The following is a 16,238-nucleotide window of genomic DNA, read 5'->3' on the forward strand; positions in this document are numbered from 1 at the left end:
GAACATGAAGGCTATTTTGGACTATTCCATGCGCAATATCAACGTAGTCGGACCTTGACCAATTTTATAGCTAGACACTATTGACAACTGGTTCTAATAACAGCCGATTCTAGTAGATAGAACTAAGCCAGTTACCGGACAAACACCAGATCCTCCCAGTGCACCTGTACATGGAACGAATTGTCAACAGCTAACCTTGCAAGGCCTTCAGATCACCTCTCATGAGATAAATAAATTCAACTAGCTCAGTTGTCCAACTTAACGTTCAGTCTACTATTTGCTTGTTATCCGCCCAGGACGGCTGTATCTTGCGACAGACGTCCTCATAATCGGCGTTGCTATGATCGTACCATTCGGTTGTCCAAAACATACTCCAATTGGAATCGTCCAGCTTCCTAAACCCTCTCGATCGCTCGGCATACCACTTGTTCACGGGGTTATCCTTACGACTCCGCCAGCAGACTCCTTTGGGAAAGCAAGTGCGGATCATGGCATTGAAGACGATGTCGGCAATTCCGCCCTCCCCCTGTGCCCTCTTGAGCACCGCAAACTTGTCCAGGTACGGCACCAATCTGCCCTGCCTATAAGCCTCCGCATATGCCTCGGCAGCGGGAAGGTTGTCAGGGTTGGGTGCCTCCCAAGTGAGGATGGCACCGCCTTCATATTCGCCCACGATTATGATGCCGGCTAAACTGTCCTTTACGCGGTTAAGATAGTGTTGTACATCCAACTTTCTGTCGAAGGAGTCATCGATAAGGTGAACAAGCCGTGGCAGATCGACAGATAGGTCTGTCAGTCGCAACCTTGGTTGGCCTGGGGCTGTTGGCATCCAGGGGCTGGTGAATGGATCTGGGAGTATGGTCAGGGGCATCCCACGCTTGGCAAGCGTTGTTCTCGACTGGGCGACGATAGGTTTGCTGGTCCAGTCCATGTTACCCATGGTTCCCGTCTTGACAGCCTGTGGCTTGCTTGCAGCGAATCTGGTGATCGGTAGCGATGATGAGAATGCCGGTCGGTCGGTGATCAAGTTGTGTATCAGCGCATTCTTCGGCTTGCGTGTCCTTGTCTGAGCCAGAAATCCAAAGTTGTGTGACTCTTCACCCTTTTCGCCCGGTAGATTTGCAGCCTCTTCGGGTGTAGTTATGACTACTGAGGCTGACGATGGGAGTAATGTCACGATGCGCTTGGTGAGCTCCAAGTTGTCCGCATGCTTCTTTCTGACGTACGCAGATGTGTCAGATGTCGATCCTATGGCGCTGCTCGCGATTTTGAGCTCCGGATAATCCGCTTCCCTGATGTACTTCATTGCTGTGTCATATTCCTGTATCATGTTAAGGAAAACGTGTGCGCCTTCTGGTCGGTTGTTTGCGGGTGGCCCCCCAAGAGGGTCAATAATCATGACTTTTCGAATATCAGCTTTTGGTTTGGGCGTCGGCTGTTGAGAGACATCAGCCGGGTCACCCGATGACTTGTCGGGAAATTGCAAGCCAGAATAATACTTGGTGAGCGCAACAACTATCTCATCCGCCTGGACAGTCCTGGCGGCACAGGTATCTGTAGAGACGGCATAGGTGGGGACTACGACAATAGCGTCGTCCTTCAAGGCTCTGATAAGTGGTTCCTCCCTGGAGACGAATACACCGCCGGCGGAGAGAGATGAGGCTTGGTCGCCCTCGGGTCCAGGCCGAATGCCCATGACATAGTCCATCACACGTGGGCGTGCTAGAGGTGCAATCGTAGCTCCGGCCAGTGCACGCTCAGTCTGCTTCATGATGACTGGCCAAAGCGCATCTCCCTTGACCAAGTCCTGGTCACAATCAACAACGACGATGCTTAGCAGCCCCAGCATCTGAAGCTGACAAAGAGTCCTGCCCACACCTTTGAGAGTGGCCTCGTCGATTGACTGAGGCTCCCTGAGCTTGACAATAGCGACCTGAGGGAGATTTTGTTCCAAGGCTCGAGTGTCAGCCTGGGACAGAGGACCAGCTGTGTTGAGGCCTCTAGGCTGCCATTTGCGGCTGAGGCCTGGTGCAAAGTCCTTCAGCCATTTCTTCGCCCCACGCTTCGTAGGTGAGGTTTCCATGACAGACAAGAGCAGTTCCTTGTGTACAGAGTCAGTAATTGCCTGCATCCGCCGCACAGGAGTCCGGGTCAACTCACCTTGTTCTCTGCCATTTTCTTATCTCTCTCCGACATAATAGTCTCATATAGTGACTTCATACCCTCCGCCTCCGCCGACACGCCACGGACTGAGAGGAGCCATGGCGATTTGAGGCGGTCGCTGCTGCATGACTGTTGCGACAAGCTTCTGACAACATGCTTGTTGTTATTTTGTTTTGTCGATTTGCCAAGAGGCAACTTTTCCCCATTTACATATTAGCAGCGAACAAATTGTTAAATCGAAAAGCAAAGGCAGATAAGACCAGCGACAACTTGAAGACAGACTCAATTGACGCTGTCCGAGATCGGCCTCGGCAACTGGGGAGAGCTGTGGCCAACGATGGCTGAACTGTATCATAAAACTCACCTGGGCAATTGAGCCCACCTGCTTCCAGGCGGCGCTACCACGCAATGTCATGATTCACAGCACATCGTAAATTGAAGGATACTGGTTGGGAAAGAAAAAAACACAACAGTTTGAAAAGCAAAGTGTTCAAAACAATAAACAATTTCAGGGCTCGGTCTTTCAGCCCATCTCTGACGGGTGGGTGCAGATTGGGAGTCGAATTGGGTTTACCGAGTTACAGGTTTAGGGAATACGGTACACAGCACTCACAGAGCAGAGTAAATTTGTGCGGTGAGTCAAATTCGCTTGGACAATGCTTGAAAGCCTACAGCGCTCAGTGTGTGAAGCGGTGACGTTTTGCAGAGCTTCTGGGCCCACCGAGTACGGCGACCCTGGTAATGGCTGGCGACCTAATTCAGGCTCATGGCATGGTGAATACAGTACCCGGGGAGCATCGAATGAAATTTGGCATAAATGATGCCACAATGATTGTAAAAGTTCGGATAGATGGAAAGCAACCCAAGTCAACCGCATGTGTGTGTCTGTATCTGCACCGTATGTAAATTAGGCTGCTTAGGGTAAGGTAAGGTAAAGCTGGGCAAGCTAGGTAGGTAGGTACATACTTACTTATCTTATGTAAGGTGCAGTAAAGTTACCTTATGCAGGCAAGTTCAAAAATTAAGACCGGACTTCGGAAAGGGACCATCGGCATTGGATAGCTAACAGTGCCCCTCCTACGTGACCTTGAATAAGGACAATCGGAGACAAGACCGGGACCGATCAAAGCCTGTCGTTCTGCGGAACTTGAACTTATTGAATTACTCATGATTTATAAATGAATGCGCCATATGTCTGTTCTGTCTATCTTGTAGTGGTACAAAGGATTCTCGTTATTCCGCCTCTGTAAGGTCATTTGCTCACAGGGTTCTTGTTCTTCCGGGTGTATACCAAACTTGGGTACCTGACGTATCTTTCGTTATAATACAGCCAACCCCTCACACTCTAGAACTAGAACTAGTTCTAGACAATCCAAATATAACCGCCGTCGACAACGCATCAAGTCGAGCATCATTGAACCATAACACATTAACGATTACAGTTGCATTTCAAACAAGATGGCACCTCAACTATTATGGATAGGCCTCGGCAACATGGGCAGGGTATGTGACTCGCTTCCAACGCCAACAACATAGTACCGCCAAGAACTTCGCTTCATACTGAGGCAGGTCGAACATACATATAAGTGACTGTCAGCAACTAACCAAACACAACTCATAGGGAATGTGTAGAAATATTGTCGAGAAAGCTGCTCTCGATGGTCTTCCGCTTCTTCTACATAATCGCACGCCACAGCGCGCCATTGACCTCAAGGCCAGTCTCCCGGACGGAAAGGCCGAGGTTGTCACGGACCTTGCACAAGGAGTAGCCAAAGCCGATGTGATTTTCACCTGCGTCGCCAATGACGCTGTCGTCCAGGAAACACTGGACGCGGCTATTGCCTCCGGCAACATCAAAGGCAAGCTGTTCATTGACTGCTCGACCATCCACCCCGACACGACAGAGAGTGTGAGCAAAAAAATCGTCGAGCAGGGAGCCGAGTTCGTGGCTGCACCGATTTTTGGGCCGCCCGCCGCTGCAGATGCCGGGACTCTGGTCGCCGTGCTCGCGGGCCCCAGGTCTTCGGTTGAACGAGCGCGCCCTTACTTCAAGGGTGTGACCTCGCGTGCAGAGATCGACATGGTGGACCGCCCGCCCCAGACGGCACTGGCGCTCAAGGTTATTGGCAACACTTTCATCGTGAACATGATCGAGCAGCTGGCCGAGGGCCATGTGCTGGCGGAAAAGTCAGGACTGGGCACGGACTATCTACATCAATTTGTGGAGCACGTCTTCCCCGGTGCGTACACCGCATACTCCCAGCGTATGCTAACGGGCGACTATCACAAACGAGAGGAGCCGTTGTTTGCTGTGGACTTGGCCAGGAAAGATGCAGGTCATGCTCTGGCTCTTGCAAAGAAGGCTGGGACCAGGCTGCCCAACGTTGAGGCTGCAGATGCTCATCTGGCCCAGGTTAAGGAACACTCTGGGGCCAAGGGGGACATTGCTGGTATTTATGGTGCTGTGCGTAAGGAAGCCGGGCTCAAGTTTGAGAACGATGCGTGATGGTCGGACAGGAAGATATGTTAGTGAATGCCCGAGTAAGAACCGAAATAGCAGCTCAGAGGTTGTTGTTAGTATTGTTGATATCAATTATTATATTCAAGTTGAACGTCCAAAATATGAATCGAACAAAAAAAAAATGAACGAAAATAATTGGAAGCTTGGTTGCTTGTTTGCCGCTAGGTAAAGAATTGACACCCCGAGCCAGGTCCGACAATACGGAGTACACCCACTGTTCGCTGAACCAGTGACTGATGACTAAGCCAATGCGACGCCAAGCCGCGTTACGCTGCATCGCGGACCACTCTACAAGCTTGCCCCAGAGTTGTCATCGCCGACATCATACCTCAGCATCACAACCTTTCGCCAGCGACACTAGCTCCACACTTGCAGACGAACAAGGAGCTGCCGGCTTAAATACAGAAACAGCTTTCTACTCGGACAATTGCCAAAGTGGGATAAAACCCTCTAGACGGCACAATGGCGAACGGGTAGGTTCTTCAGGAGACGACTTCGGCAATATGCCCTGCTGCGAGGAACAGCTCCGGCTAATGCGATACAATACCACAGATGGAGCATTTTCATTGGTCTTTTCATCGTCGGCGCCATGTGCGCAGGCGCCTGGTTCTTTGCGCCCAAGGGCGAGAACCAAGTGTACGTTTTACCACCTCAAGCTATTGTTCTTGGGATTTGGATGCCACCCCATCCCCTTTGAGAACATCATAAAATCATGTTGCCGGACGGACCCATGCTAACCCAGCACCTTGTTGGTGTTTTTGATACAACAGATTATGGAGATCGTCGCTCATCCTGGCCTTTGTCAGCTGCTACATGATGTGGGCGATAACCTTCCTCGTACAGCTTCATCCTTTAATCGAGCCGAGACGATCCAACTTGCGTGAAAAGTTTATCCATCACTGAGGCGACGACGTGGCGAGGGATGATAAAGGTAGAAAATGGTCGGATTGGGGGGAAGATATACACGGTTGGTTCGCGCGAGGTGCGGTTCCGCCGAGTCTCTGTTTATAACGGCGAACCTTGAATTCGCTCCCGTGGGAATGGAGGAGCTTCATGTCCATACAACGGCCCTCTGATCGATGATCGGGCAACGTGCAGTTGGATCACTGCAAGCATGTTATTTGGGGTACAGCACCCGTGTCTACTACACATTTCGCCGGCGTTTTTGGTGGGATTTTCGCAGCTCTGTCTTTAGACAAGCCTCGTGGGCAAAACTGCCCATTCAGGATTACACATTACTATTATTATGCGAGGTTTTTGTCGGTTGAGAGGAATACTCCCAGTCTTGCCTGCAGGTCAACGATCAACTCAGGGCACAAGAGCAACAACACTTGTAATCTCAAAATAGCTTCGTTTTTTTGTTTTTGTTTTTTGTTTTGATACTACTCTGCTAAGTCATCGCGACCAATCTCCCTGTTAACCAGTGGCCAGCCTGCCGGCCCATTCATTCGCAGTAAGCAGGAATGCCCACAGTGCTCTCCCGTCCTCAGCTATGCTCGTCTCGGCTGCCACCGAAACCCCTTCCAAACCCGCAGCAGTAAGAAAGGCGCTGCTTATGGCCCATCTGCTTAGTGCACCTGCGGTAGTCAACAAAGCTGCCGCGCCGTAGCCGCAGTCGAGGAGTATCATAAGCGCCTCAACATTGTTCGCCACGACGGCCCAGCCAAGACTACGGGCAGCTGCAGGTACATCGTAGTTCCATATGACCATGAGTATCGGAAACAACTTCGTAGAGGACGACACGAGCAGTGCTGTCGATACAGAATTTGGCCTCTCGAACGGTGCCGGGAGAAGCCCCAGAAGGACCAACGGCGACCACGGGGACGACGTGAGAAAACGGATCGACAGGTGGAAGGCTAGGTTCGATAGAGTGCACAGCAGCACTATTACAAGAGAAACGTCAGCGCCGAGAACACACAGGCTATGTAATGCATAGGCCCGAAGACGCTTACAAAAGAACATGTACTGTAGCACAATGGGCTGTTGCGCTATTCGACCGAAGCTAGATTGCTCTGCGCTACTGCTGCTGTTAAACTGTTTTTCGATCCGCGCCCAGGTCAAATAGACGTCGAAGAGAAGCAGAAGTATGCCAAGCCGGATCATAGTAGGCTGCGCAACAACCATCAGCTTTTAACATCTACTTCGTTTGTTTATTTTCGTCTTAACTGCCCAGTCATAGAGTGGAGGACGTACATCAAATCGGTCTCCGTCCCGCATCAGCGAGTTGTGTAGCAAATGGCGGTAGACCTGAGGCTTGATGAGGACCAAGTCCACAAACAAAACCACAAAGTCATGCTCGACATATTTGTCGCAGAACCTTCCACAGTTTTTGCATACCGTCAGGCGGATGTTGTGGCCGCTGACCTTGTCTCCATCTCCAGTGCCCGAATATTTGGTCCACAGCGTTTTGACGGGGTGCCGACACTCGATGCAAATTGGCATTTGGGGCGTGTTCGAGGCGCGGGGCGATTAGTTGCGCAGCCTGTTCATTTAAAGCGGTAGTTTAATTAGGTACAGGACAGTCATGGCGAGCCGCACTGATTGCTCTCGGTTTGCGTCGCGCGGTCGATCGTGGCAGAAGTGGTTAATTGGTACCCCACTGTCAATGCAAATAGGGGAATCCCGACAATGGCCTCCAGCACAGCTATGTGATATTACGTCATCAAGACTAACGCGAGCTCTTCTAGCGGGTCGATGTATATAACATGGTATAGAAATCAATCCAATAATCTCGCATTACACAGCGCAAAATAAAATAAAAAGGAATCATATTGCAGAATCAAAGAAGTAAAAAACGATAGGTTATTAATAACAACATGGCTACTGAAACTCGAGTCGTGCAAGACATTCAGAGTTGGCATGAAGATGTTTCACACCTGCAAAAGAAATGGAGACACCAAGAATCGAACTCGGGACCTCTTCCATAAAGAGCAACCAGATACTATCCGGGATTGCTAAGGAAGCATTATACCACTAAACCATATCCCCATTGAACTGGTTGTGGACATGGAAAGGGGGAAGTAACATTATGATTCTCTGCCGTTTCGAGAACGGCCCGTTGTGTCGTAACTGCCATATTGCATATTGTGAATTGGAGATACGAAGCAAAAAGCCATGCTACGCTTGCCAATTTAGGATCTACCCTATATTATCCTTGGGTTAATTAATTATTCAAACTCTATTCTGGTCTAACCCTCATATTGGGGGTCCAATGCACTGATGGCATTATGATAGAAATTATTACGTGGAAATGTTGCGGATCAAACAGTAACAGCATCAACGTATCGTTAATACCTAAATACATTCTTTCGTAATTATTTCTCCAGGTATCAAGGACTGGATACATAGAGGTATGTTGGTCATTCCTGCTCGAATATATTTCGGTGAGGGGATATTAGCTGCTGGACAAGCGAAGGTGTTATGTGGCCAGCAGACTTTCGGTGGGTTGCGGTCTGCGAGTAACCCACCGGTCTTCGGCGACTTGAAGTGCGTCAAGTATCTAGGCTTGCTAGGCTTTCTAGGTAGGTAGCGGTCGGTTACTCCCTCATGTTTTTTTATTTATTTAATTTTTCCCAGCATGCCAACATATCCATTACTGCCACGGCTTGTATCTCATCGCATAACTGGCATGTGTATGTGGCGTTGTACCTTCATTGGCGGGTCTGGCCAAGGTTTGGTGCATTCCGACCGATACATCGGAGTGCTCGTTTTACGTTTTACAGGCTTCTAGAACGACTCATGGTCGCGCAAGGTTTAGTCTGATTCAATCCCTTGCAACAAAATGCAGACAAATTCCAAGATCAAATCAACGGCTTGGAAGGCGTCACGTTCATACTACGTACCTCAGGTAAGATAGGTAAAGGTTGGTTTCGTCTCGAAAAGAACCCCGCTTTAGCTGAAGAACCCTCCAATTCTAGTCTCGAACCGTCTGGCATTCAACAATTTATAGTACATCAGCAGACGGTCTCAAAGCGATGGGCGTCGACTTGACATGCAGATTGATAATGCGCAATCGTCCGCGGAAGCGAGTCGCATGTGAAAATTTCGGAAATGGGTCCTGCGTTCGGTCGAAATGGAGAGAGGCCCGCATTGGTGACTGGGGACTGGCGAGGCGAATAAAGGTAAGATAAAACTGTCAGTGGGGGACACCTTCGACGCTTTCAGATGATTTTGCGTTCGAACAATTCTTTTTACTTTGGGCGGTTCTTACTTCTTTACATCGCCGCCTTATTCGCGCGTTCCTGTAGCTTGGTATTCACTCTTGTTCGGCTTTGCTATTGAAAATCATTCTTTCCTCAGTCTTGATTAAAATTGTTTCATAGCGCTCGGAAAGAACTTACCTACGTCCCCTACACATACATACCTACTACTAAAACGCAGCAGTCCAGAGCTCGTCCGCCACTCATCGTTATCAGCACCCGACAAGGTCGACCAGTCCGGAATACAGCTTATGTTACCGGCCCGCCTACACACGTTTCGAAGATTTTGTTATCAGTTCATGCAGGTGCTCGGGACTTTTCACTCATGATCAAAACTCTCTCGCCCTGACAAGGAAATCGATCTTCTTTCACATGTGCTAGCGTCCGACAGAATCCTTTCCTCTCTCTCTTAATTTGTTCTTATTTCGTATTCCTACTCGTATTCCTCAACCGCCTTACACTTATCACGTCAAAACTCCATTTGGAGACTGTGCAGTTTTCAATCACACAGTCTCTGCTCCTGAGATACAAGTCTCCAAGATGTGTGCAGCCCCTCAAGACAGCTTTGTCGGGAGGCAAAGCTCGGTCATTTTTGAAGTCTTGCCCACATCTATACAAGCCATTATACCACCACTTCCTTCACTGAGGCGGACCGTATCGGGTAAAGGCATGAAGGCAACATCATTTCTCTCGGGGGCCCTGCTGGTGTTGCAGCCCCAATCCACGATGCAGCAGGATGGGCCCCTTGGTGAACAGGCCACTGCGGATAGTGTAGGACTTGTCCTCGACGAAGATATGGATAGCCTCACATCAGAAAGCTCTAGCGTCGCCGATGCGAGCGACAACCATCGCGGTGCAGTGGAAGCCAGGTCTACCCGTACCCGCGCGGAATCTACTACAATGGTAGGGAAGAGGCCAACACACAGGAGCTCCAGGAGTTTCCCATTTTTACGGCTCCCGGGAAGGTCAAGCTCCCTGTCGCATGCACCGGAACCGGCAAACACTACAGGAATCGACTACAAATTCCAAAGGAGAGGACAAGAGATGCTGCGGGCCGCAGAGGAAGAAACGGACTTGGCAAACCCTGAACAAAATGTTGCCTTTGCGAGGAGGTCGTATATTGACGGAGTTGCGTACCTCTTGCAGGGCCTCCCACGCGACCTGGATGGGGACGAGATGAGCATTCTGCGCGGCGCCCTTCCCGAGCCGCTACGACGGGAGATGGGAATCCGCCGAAATCAAATACAGGCCGATAGCGAATCTGTGCGAAGCTCAACATCGTCCTCACCGACCAGGGGTTCCATGGCACCAGGGGAGAACTTCATGCTACGGATGCGTAGTGATGGACCCTCACCCATTCACCGCGCGGTCCAAACCGTTATCACGACAATGATATTCATGACCCGGGTAATGATCTCGTTGGGTATCGCCATAATCCAGGAACTCGTGCGCGTGGGCAACGAGTACCAAATCCCGGAGCGGGTAACGCGACGAACGATCCTAGTGGCTAGCTCATTCGCCAGCATCGGAACGTCGGCGGCGAGCACAATAGGCAGTGTCAGCAAGGCGTCATACAACATGGTGGATGACAGAGTTCCTTGCGGTCTAGGGTCCGTCCTCCAATGGCTCACTGACGAGTGCATCTCGGGCGCGTGCGCTGGTGTTCGCGAAGGGCTGAGGTGCCAGGTCTAGATGCTCCGCATCATGTTCCGCATTGCGAGATGGTATTTGAGGGGCTTGCTGAGAATGCTCTGGACTATTTGCAAGTCTCTATAGGGGTAGCGATAGAGGGAGTTTTGTTACACGGTATATTGGATAGATCTGGGCTATGAGGGTTTGCGGTCTTGTTCAAATGGGCCGGTCGGCGTCTTGGAAGGAATGCATATTTATCGTGGTTTCAAGAATTATGGGAGCGTTGCTTTAAAAACAGAAACTCTTTGTCGAGACAATAGACTATTAGACTTTTTCTATCTGCTTTCGATGAAGTGGACTCCAGGCATCGAGAAGCCACTTGAACCGTTTGCGTCAACAATTCACTGTGCTTGGATGGTTATTTTGACCGTTGTCTTTTTTGTCGTTTCGACAAACTTTGGTAACAGACTAAGGTAGGTAGTCAACCAGAAAATGTATGTGCAGGCACAGTAAGTTTGAGAGTCAGTCCGTAATATGGATATTTTCACTATGGATTCCCCCACCATTACCGTGCTCAAAAGTCTTGGTGGATCGCGGTCATCTCGTTCCGAATACAGCACCATCTTGTCCATGTGGCATGTAGCGCATTTCACTTTGAGCATTATATATAGAAATTAATATAGGTGGCCAAGTCGTCAGTGGATCCTTCTGTTGTCACATCGCAGGGTGGAGGGCGGGCCAGGTTCACCGTGACGGTTCAACAGTGATGCACAAAAGCACCAACGAACGCTGTGTAAGACTACGACCGCGCTCCACCGAGCTACGCAGTGCCGACCACAATTAGAAATTTGGAGGTCCCCAGAGGTACGTACCTTAGGTACCTAGGTATCCACTCCATGCCAAGCAAACAACCGGCTGGGGGACTTTCAACTTGAACCGAGAGCTTACTGCTATCTAGAATCAAGTATAACTAGGTAGGTACCTCTCTGCAGTCCCTAGGGGTGTAGCAGCGAACCATTCATGTAAATGTCAACAACTTTTCAATCACATCCTCTATTATCCTTAGAGTTTTTCTTTCTCTTCATCTTCTTCAAACCTGGCCAATTCGACTCGTTTAGCCCCCTGTAGCCAGATTCTCAACGTGATTGCTTTGTCGGGTCTCTGTTACCTAATTCCGTCTTCTGCTTGCTACCGTAGGGGATGACCCAGGAGCCGAGTGCTGAAAGCGTACCAGATTTCCAGAATTAGCTCACGCCGCAGCGTCAGATACAGCGCAGGGGTTCAAGCCCCCACATCCTTTAGTTACGGCTGACAGTGCACAATGTCTCGACACGGTACCATCTTGTCCCGCTGTTGAGCATTCATCCAGATGGAAACGTATTCCTTTGTATTGACAATCGGCACTCTTGTCTACCTACCGACTTATCTAGACTACCTGGGCTGAACTGCCATACTCGCCTGGATCCTGTCGTTGGTTTTAATTCTGCTACCGGCCGACAACGAAATCTCGCAAATGCTGAAAGCCTCGTTCGATAATTCCCCTCAACACGAACCATTGTAACTCACGGCTACTGTTCCTCAATTACCGTCCCGTGGCTCTCACGCGGTTCCCTCCAGCACACGAAGCCACTTCCAACTTTTGGCCTGAGCTTTGGGCTCTTTTTCCTGAAAACAGAAGCAATAGTAATCTTTTCTGCTTCATTCATCGGGAACCGCTTCCAAAACCGACCGTAACTTCGAGAGACGTTGAGGATACCCGTTGCGTCAGATTATCTCGTTCCCAGTCGAAACTCTAAATCCAAGCCCCATCCAACGACATCCCACATGCGTCGACGGTTACTATTGACGATCTGATGCGCACGTGCTGGCCACGACCAAGCACGCTCCGCGCTGGGGTGGACAAGGCCGGTCTCTGACTGTGAAGGATTATTTACAAGGCAAACCGACCGACAACCATGGCTTCTTCAGGTCTACTTCCGATCCCTTCAGCAGGTTCTGACTCGTCCAATCGTCCCCGGAACAGACGGGTCGCCAGTTCTGGGCTCGACGCCGATGCCCCTACCACGGCGACATCTACATCCTTGTTGTCCGCAGGCTCAAAGAGCTCGCCAACCAGCCGTCGTGCGAGCCCTGGGGGTCTAAGATCACGGGCGAATTCAGGGGGTAGGAGTCGCGAATCTATGAACTCGTCACCAGCGAGGCGTCGAGAGGTCTACAGTACAACTGGGGATTATTCGAAACCTTCCCTAGGAAAGGGTCTGTTTGATGGGAGCTGGGCTCCAAGTTGGGCATCAGTCCAGGGGCTTGCTTCATCCCTGCTTTCGGGAGACGCTGGCGAGTCCGATCGTGTGAGGAGCCGAAATACCAGTCAAAGTCGGAGGTCGGTCTCTGCGCTTGAGCGAGAACGCACCCCGCCCGCGTCTGAGTCGTGGGGGCCGACGCCTCCGTCTAAACAGAGGCCGCGAATAGAGGACGTGGCGGCTGGCAGTCTGGCTGATCGAGAGGCAGCACTGAGGGCTGTGCGGACTGCGAGTGTGCTAGAGAGCCATGAGGGTGTGAACGGTGGACTTGATATCACCGGAAGATATAAGAAACGGTCTTCTGACGAGGACTTGAGAGGCTCCGCACGGTCACAGGAACCAGAAGAGTATCTTGCCTATATTCACCATGTCCAAAAGGACGACACGTATGCCGGTATAGTCCTGAAGTATCGATGCAGAGAGGATGCTTTTCGAAAAGCCAATGGGTTGTGGTCGCGGGACAACATACAAATTCGCAAATACCTAGTGATACCGGTGGACACGTGCGAGATCAAAGGCCGCACATGCGACCCGCCATCCTACCATTCACAGAATGTCGACCTTCTAGCACCGACCCCTGCAGCAGCTTCTGAAGACAAGAACGAAAGCACTCACGACGACTTCTTTGCGCCTCGGTCGAACGGGAAAGCTCCAGAGCCACCGCCCCATCCGGATGAGACCCATCCTTGGACTCACGTCAGGTGGGTGTCGCTAGAATCGTTTCCAGAGCCAGTGGAGATTGCAAGAGTCTCCAGGAGGCATACCGGCTACTTCCCACCACGTAGGAAGAAGAGTCAGCACACACTGTCGACGCTCTCCACGCCCAGGGAGTCTCTTGATATGAGCGGCATTGGCTCCACTGGGCAAATTGACAGCCCCAATAGCACATCTTCCCGAAGACCAAGCATCTTATCGTCAGGAAGGCCACCCGCACACGGTTATAGTGCCTCTGTGCCTTCAGGGTCCACTTCCCGCAGCCGTGGGGATAGCCTGGGCCCAGACGATCCGCGACCAGCTTGGATGAGGCGACCTGGAGGTATTGGATCCCTGGGCAAACAGCGTGCCCCAGGGCCGGATAAAGACTATTTTAATTCTTTTGCACGGAAACACTTTCCTGGTATCAACATTGACTCTATGCCGTCGATGTCGGTAATGGGTTCTGAAACTGCTCGTTTCGGCTTCACAAACAACAACGCCGATACTTCGGCTGTCGGCATAGTAGAAAGCCCTTTCAAAGATGGTCACGATGTAGAGGCGTCATCAAGACAAGGCACGGGTCTCGACAAGGCAGCAGCGGCAGTGGAAATGTGGCTACGCGGTGCATTCGCCAAGCGCCCGCCGGGCACTCCGAATTTCGGTGCCCGTAGGGCAACTTCACAGCCTGGCCAGCACGAGGATGGAATCAGTGACTTGATAGAGCTTGAGGACACCAACAGCGAAGACGGAAGGTCATTCGGAGGGCCCTTACTCGGTGGTGGTGGGGACAGCCGCATGCCCGCTACTAACCAAATGGTCATGCCAGGCTCATCCACTGCCGCCGGAAGCTCTGCATGGAGCGGTGGAGATGGTGCTACGCTTCGCGGGAAACCCGGAGTAAGTGTGGCCGTCGGCAAGGGTAAGAGGTCCGAGTGAAATGGCATGAAAACATATTATCCAGACACTCTGAAGCCCGGAAAAGGTTATAACTGCAAATGGGGACCACGCAGAGCATCAAATGGCGTTTTATCTGTTTCCACCTTTTATTTTTCTCTTTGTTTTCTTTTTTTTTTCTTTTTGGATAGGATCTGTATATACCGTGGGTATTTTTTTTGGCTTTTTCAGGTATCAGCGTTTGCACAAGAGAAATTTGGATTTTTAGCTGGCGTTTGTTGAAGGGTGTTGGTATCTTCACCACGTGTTTTGTTTCTTGCGAATCAGTCACTTATAGAATCAATTTCGATCTGGAAATCATCACAGCACGAGGTTTCAGCATATAGCGTTAGTTTCATATCGTGTCGCTCTCCGTTATTCTATTTCCACGATTCTGTCATCTTCGTCTTCCTCGTCGGCATCCTCGCCCTCCTCGCGCATTAGAACCTGCACCAACCGATCACAGGCCTCTCGCACCTCTTCGTCATTCACGCGCAGATGGGTCTCGCGTATTATGGGGTAAACCTTGACCTCGCGCATCAGATCTCTTCCTTTCCTCGTCGTCGTCAACAGGCTCAAGGTCTCGAGGTGAGTCTGGATGATGTTGGAGTCGGGCTCACGCTTCTTGCCCGGCGGCAGGAGCTGCAGGTCCGGGAGCATCTCCAGCATGTCCTCCTCGTCGTAGTCCTCGTCGCCCATGATGGGCAGTAGTAGATAAGGGAGCACGTTGATCTCGCCGTCGTCGAGCAACCGCGGGTGCGAGTCGACGTCGAAGGCAACGTTCTTGATGGTGCTGGCGACGCCACGGCGGCGCACGTCAGACATCGTCGTCTCCTCATTGGTGAAGACGCGCAACTTGGTGATGGGCACCACGCCGTCGTACTTTTGCGCCGTTATCATGTGCTTGCGCACGTCGGCGTGCTTGGCCAGGTCCGCAAACAGGTACGCCAGGTAGTCGTAGTTGGCGTGCTTGTTGTAGGACCCGTCGGCGCCCTTAACGAACAAGTCGAAGAGCTGGTTGATGACGAGGTCGTCTGAGCCTAGCTTTTCAGGGGCTGGTTGCTTCTTGGCCAAGAGAGGATCTTTGATGGAGTCTGACTTGGCCAGGTTGGCCAGCAGCATGGCTAGCAGGTTTGCATTTTGCTCTTCTGGATCCTAGGTGGTGATGTAATGTGAGTTAACCCAAGACCATGTAGTTGCTTCGAGACAAGAAACAGGGAAGTTGTTCTCTCTCCCATACCACTATCCTTGCAAAAACGGCTTCTAAGAACTTTTCATCTTTTGCGAGGTTTTCGAGTATTTCTTGGTCTGCAGATAAATTCACCAATATCTTGATGACATGTTCTGCTATTTTCTATAACTTGATGTTAGGCCAAATGAATTTCTAGAAGGTTTGATACAACATTATCGGTTGTGAAGAGAGAACATACTGGATGATCTCGCACTAATATTTTCAGATTCTTGACCGGTTTGAATTCCTCAATCTTGAACAAATTCACGTCTGTTGTAGAATATGGTACCAAATTCTCAGCAGCAACTTGCCGGATCTGGGGGTTGGGGTGGGCAATGAACCCCACGAGCTAGAAAATACAGTTTTTATTTTAGCGAATATTTAAATGAATGTTTATGAGTTGGACATGAATTCCACATACCTCCTCAAGTTCAGTAGGCATATTATTAGTGAAATTCTTTTGAGATATGAGTTAAGTTCAAATGCAGAGTGACGGCATTAAAGTATGCGCGCAGGAAAGCTTGGTGTAAGTGAAATCGAGTGAGTATTAGTGATGCAGCGGG

At 50.5% G+C, this 16,238-nt stretch overlaps 7 protein-coding genes across 7 annotated transcripts; 4 read left to right on the forward strand and 3 right to left on the reverse strand.

Annotated features, from left to right (window-relative positions):
* Positions 1 to 30: 30 nt before the first annotated feature.
* PgNI_03996 (uncharacterized protein) lies at positions 31 to 3,051 on the reverse strand. The gene is made up of 3 exons (XM_031124048.1): positions 2,528 to 3,051; positions 2,161 to 2,358; positions 31 to 2,101 (listed from the first exon to the last, which is right to left on the reverse strand). The coding sequence occupies exons 1-3, from the start codon at positions 2,576 to 2,578 to the stop codon at positions 266 to 268; spliced, it is 2,085 nt and encodes a 694-aa protein (XP_030983775.1). The 5' UTR covers positions 2,579 to 3,051; the 3' UTR covers positions 31 to 265.
* Positions 3,052 to 3,273: 222 nt separating this feature from the next.
* PgNI_03997 (uncharacterized protein) lies at positions 3,274 to 4,816 on the forward strand. Its single transcript, XM_031124049.1, has 3 exons — positions 3,274 to 3,409; positions 3,494 to 3,666; positions 3,785 to 4,816. The coding sequence occupies exons 2-3, from the start codon at positions 3,622 to 3,624 to the stop codon at positions 4,667 to 4,669; spliced, it is 930 nt and encodes a 309-aa protein (XP_030983776.1). The 5' UTR covers positions 3,274 to 3,409; positions 3,494 to 3,621; the 3' UTR covers positions 4,670 to 4,816.
* A 190-nt stretch (positions 4,817 to 5,006) lies between these two features.
* Positions 5,007 to 6,076, forward strand: PgNI_03998 (uncharacterized protein). Its single transcript, XM_031124050.1, has 3 exons — positions 5,007 to 5,157; positions 5,237 to 5,320; positions 5,455 to 6,076. Exons 1-3 carry the CDS (start codon positions 5,147 to 5,149, stop codon positions 5,585 to 5,587), a joined length of 228 nt encoding a protein of 75 aa, XP_030983777.1. The 5' UTR covers positions 5,007 to 5,146; the 3' UTR covers positions 5,588 to 6,076.
* Positions 6,077 to 6,100: 24 nt separating this feature from the next.
* PgNI_03999 (uncharacterized protein) lies at positions 6,101 to 7,258 on the reverse strand (the record flags this gene model as incomplete). The annotated part of the gene is made up of 2 exons (XM_031124051.1): positions 6,878 to 7,258; positions 6,101 to 6,811 (listed from the first exon to the last, which is right to left on the reverse strand). Exons 1-2 carry the CDS (start codon positions 7,124 to 7,126, stop codon positions 6,101 to 6,103), a joined length of 960 nt encoding a protein of 319 aa, XP_030983778.1. The 5' UTR covers positions 7,127 to 7,258.
* Positions 7,259 to 9,423: 2,165 nt separating this feature from the next.
* On the forward strand, positions 9,424 to 10,575 carry PgNI_04000 (uncharacterized protein; the record flags this gene model as incomplete). Its single annotated transcript, XM_031124052.1, has 1 exon — positions 9,424 to 10,575. One exon carries the CDS (start codon positions 9,424 to 9,426, stop codon positions 10,573 to 10,575), a length of 1,152 nt encoding a protein of 383 aa, XP_030984578.1.
* A 1,895-nt stretch (positions 10,576 to 12,470) lies between these two features.
* PgNI_04001 (uncharacterized protein) lies at positions 12,471 to 14,447 on the forward strand (the record flags this gene model as incomplete). Its single annotated transcript, XM_031124053.1, has 1 exon — positions 12,471 to 14,447. The coding sequence occupies one exon, from the start codon at positions 12,471 to 12,473 to the stop codon at positions 14,445 to 14,447; it is 1,977 nt and encodes a 658-aa protein (XP_030984577.1).
* A 367-nt stretch (positions 14,448 to 14,814) lies between these two features.
* PgNI_04002 (uncharacterized protein) lies at positions 14,815 to 16,178 on the reverse strand. The gene is made up of 4 exons (XM_031124054.1): positions 16,097 to 16,178; positions 15,875 to 16,024; positions 15,685 to 15,798; positions 14,815 to 15,599 (listed from the first exon to the last, which is right to left on the reverse strand). The coding sequence occupies exons 1-4, from the start codon at positions 16,115 to 16,117 to the stop codon at positions 14,820 to 14,822; spliced, it is 1,065 nt and encodes a 354-aa protein (XP_030984576.1). The 5' UTR covers positions 16,118 to 16,178; the 3' UTR covers positions 14,815 to 14,819.
* Positions 16,179 to 16,238: the final 60 nt, after the last annotated feature.

Source organism: Pyricularia grisea (assembly GCF_004355905.1).
Source record: "Pyricularia grisea strain NI907 chromosome Unknown Pyricularia_grisea_NI907_Scaffold_2, whole genome shotgun sequence".
Lineage (NCBI taxonomy): Eukaryota > Fungi > Ascomycota > Sordariomycetes > Magnaporthales > Pyriculariaceae > Pyricularia > Pyricularia grisea.

Bases quoted from the DNA above. Each gene is read 5' to 3' on its own strand.
- PgNI_03996 (XM_031124048.1), bottom strand. From the start codon at position 2,578: ATGACATTGCGTGGTAGCGCCGCCTGGAAGCAGGTGGGCTCAATTGCC. The intron at 2,359-2,527 runs GTGAGTTTTATG...AATGGGGAAAAG, and splicing joins AGGTGGGCTCAATTGCCCAG to TTGCCTCTTGGCAAATCGAC. The intron at 2,102-2,160 runs GTGAGTTGACCC...TCTGTACACAAG, and splicing joins AGAAAATGGCAGAGAACAAG to GAACTGCTCTTGTCTGTCAT.
- PgNI_03997 (XM_031124049.1), top strand. From the start codon at position 3,622: ATGGCACCTCAACTATTATGGATAGGCCTCGGCAACATGGGCAGG. The intron at 3,667-3,784 runs GTATGTGACTCG...CACAACTCATAG, and splicing joins GCCTCGGCAACATGGGCAGG to GGAATGTGTAGAAATATTGT.
- PgNI_03998 (XM_031124050.1), top strand. The intron at 5,321-5,454 runs GTACGTTTTACC...TTGATACAACAG, and splicing joins CCCAAGGGCGAGAACCAAGT to ATTATGGAGATCGTCGCTCA.
- PgNI_04002 (XM_031124054.1), bottom strand. From the start codon at position 16,117: ATGCCTACTGAACTTGAGGAG. The intron at 15,799-15,874 runs GTATGTTCTCTC...ATCAAGTTATAG, and splicing joins TATTAGTGCGAGATCATCCA to AAAATAGCAGAACATGTCAT. The intron at 15,600-15,684 runs GTATGGGAGAGA...ATCACCACCTAG, and splicing joins CCGTTTTTGCAAGGATAGTG to GATCCAGAAGAGCAAAATGC.